Genomic DNA, 8597 nt, shown 5'->3' on the forward strand with positions numbered 1-8597 from the left:
TATTCTTTGTTGTCTTTCTCGTTCAATTTCATTTTCATCTTTTTCACCCATCAATGAATTTTCTATTATCTCCTTGTATCCCGTAGCCTTGGACATACGGACATCATTCTTTATTTATACTATTAGCCCTCTTATAAAGTGTTCCCTCGTTCACTATCATTTCGCAATAAATCCTCCAAAACCTGAATCACTCGCTCAGACTGGCCATCTATCTGCGGATGAAAAGCTGTACTGAATAGCAACTTTGTCCCCATGGTTGCATGTAAGCTCTTCCAAAAGGACGATGTAAACCTCGGGTCCCTGTCGGACACAATAGTAACTGGAATTCCGTGCAAACAAACTATCTCCCTGATATAGAGCTCCGCATACTGCGTCATTAAGAAAGTCATCTTCACTGGCAGGAAGTGCGAGGACATATTGAGTCGGTCAACTATAACCTAAATAGCATTGGATCCTCTGACTGACCTAGGCAACCCAATAACAAAATCCATAGTGATATTCTCTCATTTTCACTCTGGGATAGGGAGTGGCTTAAGCATTCCTGCTGGCCTCTGATTTTCTGCCTTCGCCTGCTGACAAGTGAGGATTTCTGATACGTATCGGCGGATGTCTCTCTTCATAGCTAGCCACCAATACAGGATCTGCAAATCCTTATACATTTTGGTACCTCCTAGGTGGATGGAATACGGAGATGCATGTGCCTTCGACAAAATATCCTCTCTGATGGAATCAACATTAGGCACCCACATTCTACCTCTGTATCTCACAATAACATTAGAGACTGCGTATAGTACACTGCCCTTGGCCTCATCTTTCAGCCTCCATTTCTGCAAATGCTCATCTGAAAGCTGTCCTCTACGGATTCGGTCTAGCAAATCCGATTTGACTGTCAGATTAGATAGTCTGGGAACTCTGCCCTTGGGATAAACCTCTAACCCAAACCTCTGAATCTCAGACTGAAGAGGTCTCTGTACTGACAACTGTGCTATGCCTGCAACTTTTTGGCTCAAGGCATCTGCCACAACGTTAGTTTTCCCTAGATGGTAGCTAATTTCGCAATCATAGTCTTTTTCCAATTCCAACCACCGTCTCTGTCTCATATTTAGTTCTTTCTGCGTGAAGAAGCACTTGAGACTCTTGTGATCAGTGAATATCTGACATTTCTTGCCATACAAGTAGTGTCTCCAAATCTTCAACGTAAAGACAACGTCGGGTAACTCAAGATCATGAGTCGGATAGTTCTTCTCACGCACCTTCAACTGCCTGGAAGCATAAGCTATCACCCGATCATGCTGCATCAACACTGTGCCTAACCCGAGCTTAGATGAATCGCTGTGTAACACGAAGTTTCCTTGTCCCAATGGCATGGCTAACACTGGCGCAGAAATCAGAGCTTGCTTCAAGATATCGAAGCTCTTCTGGAACTCGCCACTCCACACGAACTTAGCATTCTTCTTGGTCAGTGAAGTGGGCGGCATTGCTATCGAAGAAAACCCCTGAATAAACTTACGGTAGTAACCTGCTAAACCTAGAAAACTACGGATCTCTGAAGCATTCCTCGGCTCAACCCATTCCTTAATGGCTGCCACCTTTGCTGGATCCACCTCTATACCACTGCTTGTCACTATGTGACCTGAAAAGGCTACCTTCTCCAACCAGAATTCACACTTACTGAACTTCGCAAATAACTTGTGACTCTGCAAGATCTGTAAAATTGTCCTCAAATGCTGACTGTGCTTCTCGTAGTTCTTCTAGTATATAAGAATTTCGTCAATGAATACTATGACGAACTGACCTAAGTAGGGCTGAAACACTCGGTTCATGATGTCCATGAAAATTGCTGGAGCATTTGTCAGTCCAAACGGGATCACCAAGAACTCGTAATGCCCATACCTGGTTCTAAAGGTTGTCTTGTGAAATCTGCATCCTTGATCTTCAGTTGGTGATACCCTAATCGAAGATCTATCTTAGAAAACACCGAAGCTCCCTGCAACTGATCGAACATGTCCTCGATTCTTGGTAATGGGTATTTATTCTTGATCGTTACCTTGTTCAATTCTCGGTAATTTATACACAACCTCATGCTCCCATCTTTCTTATTCACAAAGAGCACTGGTGCGCCCCACGGTGAGAAACTAGGGCGAATGAATTCCTTGTCAAGGAGCTATTGAACCTGCTGCTTGAGTTCTAACATCTCAGCTGGAGCTAATTGATACAAGCCTTAGATATTGGCACTCCTGGCATAAGATCAATGGCGAACTCCACGTCTCTCTCTGGTGGAATTCCTGTGACGTCGTCTGGAAAGACTTCAGGAAAATCTCTGACTAGCGGTACTTCAGATATAGACGGAGTGGGCACGTCAGGTGTGGAAATAATGCTGGCCAAAAAGGCCTAACACCCCTTAGAAATAAGTTTCCGTGCCTGCATGCAAGAGATCATGCGAGGGAAGCTTCTCCATCTAGCAGGTTCAAATAGAAACTGCTCCATACTCAACGGTCTAACCAATACTGACCTTTTCTGAAAATCAATCAGGAATCGGTTCTTCGTCAGCCAGTCCAAGCCCAAAATAATATCAAATTCTGACATTGGCAACACAATCAAATTTGCATACACTAGGTGGCCTTGCAGTTCAAGATCGATGTCTCTGACCACCCTAATAGCTGACAATTCTTCCTCTGATGGGACTGTCACTGAATAGTTCACAACAAGGCCAATGAACTTGATGTCCAAATGATTAGCGAACGTCTTCGAGATAAATTAATTTGTGGCCCCAGAATCTATCAAGGCCTTAGTAGCTAATCTCTTAATGAAAATATATCCTGAGAGACGTTAGCACAACACAACTTATATCCCAAAAGTTCTAATATCACACTTGTGCAATGAAAGACACCAAAATACCATCTAGAACACTAATAATCCCAAATCAAAATAAACATGAAAGCGTGACAAAAATTTTAATACTGCTGAATTAAATACGTTACCAGTAAAAAATGTCGTGTTTTTACCGCCTCCTGAGCATGCATGGCGAACACCCTGCCCTGGATTAGCTGCTTCCACTGTGGGCACTCCTTCAACATGTTGTCACTTTTCCCGCACTTAAAACATTTTCTTGACCCATATAAACAATGTCCCGGATGTTGGCGGTGGCATTTCGGGCACACTACGTACTCAACGGGCCTCTGCAGAGCCAGCTGCTGTGGAACAGGACCCTTGCCTTTCTCTCGTCCTTGGAAAGGCTTCTTCCCTTGCTGCCCATGGAAGGGCCTCTTAAACTGAGGTCGCTGCTGATGCGGCGCCTGATAGGGCCTCTTGCCTGCCTGTCATTTTTCAATGTCTCTCTAATCCTTCACTGCCGCCAAAGCTCTAGACACAGCAACTGTGTAGGTAGTAGGACCAGCAACTCGAACGTCGCGGCGCAAGACCGGCCGCAACCTATCCATAAAATGCCTCAGCTTCTCCAGGGCATCATTTGCAATTAAGGGCACAAAGTAACACCCCCTCTCAAACTTCCTCACAAACTTTGCTACGCTGCTGTCTCCCTGTCGCAGCCCCATGAACTCCCTGGTCAGCCTGGATCGTACTTCCTCAGTGAAGTACTTGGAGTAGAACACCTCTTTGAACCCATTCCACGTCAGAGTCTGCAAGTTCACCGATACTGACGCACTCTCCCACCACAATCTGACATCCCCTGTCAGAAGGAACGTGGCACACCTGACTTGGTCTGCATCTGCCAGCTCCATGAAATCAAAGATTACTTCGATGGACTTAATCCATCCTTCAGATATCATCGGGTCAGTGGTCCCCGAATATTCCTTCGGATTCATTCTCCTAAATCTTTCGTACACAGCCTCCGGTCTGGGCCTTGCCCCTTCATCTACCGCAGCTTGGTTCCCCGCAAACTGCGCGAAGAACTGCGTCATACCTACAAGCATCTTTGCTTGCATATCTGGGGGTGGAGGAGGAGGATCGTCTCTCCCCTCATCGCGAGTCTCCCTGTCCTCCTCTCTTGCTTCCCGATTAATCAAGCATCTAGGAGGCATATTGTTCCAATAATTTACCCAACACGTAAACCCACATGCATGAACATAATAAGAATATCATAAGATGCACGTAATTTGAACTTAAACATGAACATGTTGAAACCATGACTCAATACTTACTACACAACATAGTTTAAAACATGAAAACTTACAGACTTGATGTGTGACTTCGTGAGCTTCTCGCAACTGGCAGTAGGCGTAACCCTTTATAAGAACATCGCTTTGATACCAACTGTAACATACCGTACTTTTAAACTATTTAAAATTTGCGGAAAAATTGAAATTTTTCTTAAATAAGAAGTGAACCTTCACAATTTTGATAAAGTAAACTGTTCATCCCACAACCATTGTACAAAAGATCTCAAAGTAAAGTTTACAAAAATATGTGCTTAAAATCTCATGACTGGTAATGTAAATCAAAGTAATTTTTTTTAAACATTCATAAAACTTAAAACATGGCGCTCCTCGGGTTTAGCCTCCCGCTCAGTCCAAGCCAGCTCACTGGTCCGCACCCCTTGTCTCCTCAAATGCATCCTCATCTGCATCGATCAAGTCTAGTGAGTCTAAAAACTCAACACGTATAAACTGGAATTAGCAAGTAATACGTAATAAAACCACATGCGACTTTAAAATAGAGCGTACTTACTTGAAACTTGAACTTGCAATTAAACTTGAACATACATACATAACATAGACGTGCCATAACGTGAAACTTTTCTTAAACATGCTTGCATACTTGTACATAATTGAACATACATAAACTTCATAATTTTGCGTAGAGGCATGTTTCAAAGCAAGTGACCCATACATAAATACGTCTGATCAGATTAAACCACAGTACTGGGCTGACAGGGAAGATAAACTGCCACATACATGAGATCCCCGTTCATAATTTAACGGGTGCATTGGTCCCTGGTCATACTTGACCGCTTTCCAATCCTGATCTAAACCCGTTCATAATTTAACGGGGTGGATTGGTCCCTGGTCATACTTTACCGCTTTCCATTCTCATACATAATTTGGTCACAAGACATTTAGTACACCTCAAAAACGTAAAAATGCACGTCCAACATACTTACTTGACGTTAAGGGATTCGTTGGATTTCGCTTGGGGCCACTGCTGCATATACTAACATGTGTTCAAACACTTATATTTCTTATCTTAGACGTAGCAGGTGGGAGTTTGTGTTCGGTTATCGGATATCCGATCCGACCCAATCGTTTATTACCCGATCAGGTCGGTTTTTTTTATCACAAAATCATGTTCGGGTTTCTACCCGAACCCGATTTACAAATGTCGGGTTGGTTTTGGGTAGTAATTTACTACCCGAATCAAAAAGCGGGTACCCGAAATATTATATATATATATATATATATATATATTATGTTTTATGTTCTATATTATACTGGTACAGTGGTACCCGAAATTATTTACATTCTATATATATATATATATATATATATATATATATATATATATATATAATGTTTTATATAGTTAAAGAAAAAAAACTAAATCCCTAATCCTAATTATTCTCTACTGTCTTCACAGCTGCGGCTCTTCGCTGAGTTCGCTCTTCGCCTCTTCCTTCTTCACCAAGCTCCCGACTTTTTTCTGCACCATGCAGCTCAGCCCTCAGCCAGTCACCTGCCTCTTCTCAGGTATGAATTGGTAATTTTTCTTTTAACTTGCATTATTGAAAATATATCATTACGGTCAATCATAGGCTTTTTCTTGGGGGAAATAAATAATAGAATGATTTTTAAAATATAAATTTCTCCTACAGATATATGAGGAACGTGAATCATTTTGTGATTAGATTATAATATTTGTTCATAAAAATTGGAAAAGGTGCTCGTGCAAGAATAATGAAGGTGCTCGTGCATGATTGTATGAATTTTTCACTGGTATATCTATTACAAAATAAATGTATGAATTGTTCACTGGTATGATTGTATGAATGATGAAGGTTATCGTGCATTGAGTAAATAAATGGATTTGTTCCCTCTTTAATGTGTGTGTATACAATTTGTTCACTGGTGGTATCACTGGATTTGTTCCCACTGAACGTATCTTAGGCTTTTGTTCACTGTATGAATGATGAATGGTTTAGTTTTCACTGGATTTTTTCGTCTTTAAAATGCTGAAATTGTGTTTCACTGTCAATGTGCAAGAAGATTTTGTTTTGTGATTATTCGGCCAGTGATCTATCAAAGTGCAAGATTTTGTTTTGTGATCATTCGGGTTACCTTATTGCATATTTTGGATTTCAGAAATTTATTGTGTAGTAGGAGAGTGTAATAGATCATCTAATGGAAGAAGCTGATAATGCTGATGAGAAAAAGAACAATGATGCTGATTGTGTGGAATATTTAGAAACTGATGGTGATAAAGATGAAGTGAAACCCGAGTCTTAAAAGAGAGCTAGGAAAGATATGACCTCTAGATCACAATATTGGAAACACTTTGAAAAATTCTATTGTGAAAGTGACAAGGTGCAAAAAGGTCGGTGCAAATATTGTTGTAGAGAGATTAAGGCAGATCCAAGAATACATGGGACTCGATCTTTACAGAATCACTTCGCTTCTTGTAAAAAAAAAACCTCATGAAGTTGCAACTAGTCAAGCCCAGATTTCTTTTCAACGATCAAAAGATTATCCGAAAGAAACGCAAATTGATACTTGGAAATTTGATTAGAACAAATTAAGAGAGGCACTAACTTATTGGTTAATTGTGGATGAACTTCTTTTCAAGAACAAAGGTTTTAGACACTTCATGTCAATTGCATGTCCAGTGTTTAGCATTCCATCTCGAAGGACAACAACCAAGGATGTTTATAATCTGTACATGAATGGAAAAGTGCAGTTGATGTATTTTATGAAACAACATGGTCCAAGAATTTCTACAACTACAGACACATGGACATCAATGCAAAAGTGTATTATATGTGTCTAACTGCTCATTTCATTGATGATGAATGGACTTTGCAAAAGAGAATTTTGAATTTTTGTCCGATTTCTGGACATAAGAGTGAAGATGTGGGTAAAGCAGTTGAAAAATGTTTACTTGATTGGAGAGTTGATAAAATTTTTACCATCACAGTTGATAATGCCTCATCAAATGATGGTGCAATAACATATTTGCAAAAAAGGTTTGACAATTGGAAAACAAATATTTTAGGGGGGAAATATTTACATATGTGATGTATTGCACATATTGTCAACCTTATTGTGCAGGATGGTCTGAATGGGAAAGACGAACATTTAGCTATCTCTCGAATTAGAGGAGCAGTGAGGTATGTCCGAAACTCCCCAGCAAGGTATGAAAGATTTTGTGAATGTGTTGAGATAAAAAAGATAGATACAAAGAAATTGTTGAGCCTTGATGTACCAACAAGATGGAACTCAACATATCTAATGTTAGAGTCAGCAATATCTTTGAAAAGAGGATCTGATTCATATGCCAATATAGATCTTGCCTACGTGAATGATCTCTTGAAACCCCGTATGATGGGATTCAGTCGGAATATGATTGGGAAAGGGATAGTTTGTTGGTCAAGTTTCTTGGACACTTTTACAAGCTCACTTTGGCAATTTCTGGCTCTCTATATGTTACTTCGAGCACCATATTTCATGAAATAAGTGATTTTGACATGCTTCTAAAACAGTGGTTAGTAAGCGATGATTTTGAATTAAGTGAAATGTCAAGAAAAATGAAAGATAAGTTTGACAAGTACTGGGGTTCGATTGAAAAAATGAACATGATGTTATATGCAATGATTCTTGATCCTCGTCACAAATTAGAGTTTGTTGAGTTTTCATTTGATACAATGTATGATCATATCACAAAGAACACGATGATGAAGGAAGAAGTGAAGAGCGGAATGCAAGAACTTTTTTCCGATTATAAAGTGACACATGGAACTCCAGGAAGTTCGGTACGTTCTGCATTAGGTTCTACATCATTTTCAAAAGATTCTCAATCTAATAATTCAATGACTTCTAGAACATACTTGAAAGATGAGTTTAGAAAATACAAACTTGGTGGGAAAAAAGAATATGTGAAGTCAGAGTTGGAGAAATATTTAAGTGAGGATCGTGAGGATTGTGATGAAATTTTGACATCCTTCAGTGGTGGAAAGTCAATTCTCATATATTTCCTATTCTTTCTCGATTGGCACGTGATATCTTAGCTATTCTTTTCTCCATTGTTGCTTTGGAAGCAGCATTTAGTACATGTGGTCGTGTTTTGGATGCGTTTAGAAGTTCATTGTCTCCTAGAATAGTTCAAGCTTTGGTATATACCCGAGATTGACTAAGATTGAATTCTAAGCCTATATGCGTGGAGGAAGATTTGGTTGAAATCGAAATACTTGAGAAAGGCTTATTTTTTGTCTCTTTATTTTTCTATATTTATTCTTAATGGTTATGTTTTATTCTCTAATGACTAATCTATTTGTTTTTTTTATTATTTTTGGCATAGAATTAACAAACTCAGGGAAGGATTCAACCATAATTGATATATAATTATGAAAAACATCAACAATCGATTATTTT

The 8597-nt window shown here is 39.6% G+C and overlaps 1 protein-coding gene across 1 annotated transcript; it reads right to left on the reverse strand.

Moving 5' to 3' along the window:
* Window positions 1–509: 509 nt before the first annotated feature.
* Window positions 510–1478, reverse strand: LOC140835709 (uncharacterized). Its single transcript, XM_073201114.1, has 3 exons — window positions 1315–1478; window positions 755–1047; window positions 510–622 (listed from the first exon to the last, which is right to left on the reverse strand). The coding sequence occupies exons 1-3, from the start codon at window positions 1476–1478 to the stop codon at window positions 510–512; spliced, it is 570 nt and encodes a 189-aa protein (XP_073057215.1).
* Window positions 1479–8597: the final 7119 nt, after the last annotated feature.

Source organism: Primulina eburnea, chromosome 7 (assembly GCF_022965805.1).
Source record: "Primulina eburnea isolate SZY01 chromosome 7, ASM2296580v1, whole genome shotgun sequence".
Classification (NCBI taxonomy): domain Eukaryota; kingdom Viridiplantae; phylum Streptophyta; class Magnoliopsida; order Lamiales; family Gesneriaceae; genus Primulina; species Primulina eburnea.

Coding starts and splice junctions, on each gene's coding strand:
- LOC140835709 (XM_073201114.1), bottom strand. CDS start 1,478: ATGCCGCCCACTTCACTGACCAAGAAGAATGCTAAGTTCGTGTGGAGT. Junction 1,048..1,314: donor AGCGATTCATCTAAGCTCGG/GTTAGGCACAGT, acceptor TTGCGAAATTAG/CTACCATCTAGGGAAAACTA. Junction 623..754: donor TGTTATTGTGAGATACAGAG/GTAGAATGTGGG, acceptor ATTGGTGGCTAG/CTATGAAGAGAGACATCCGC.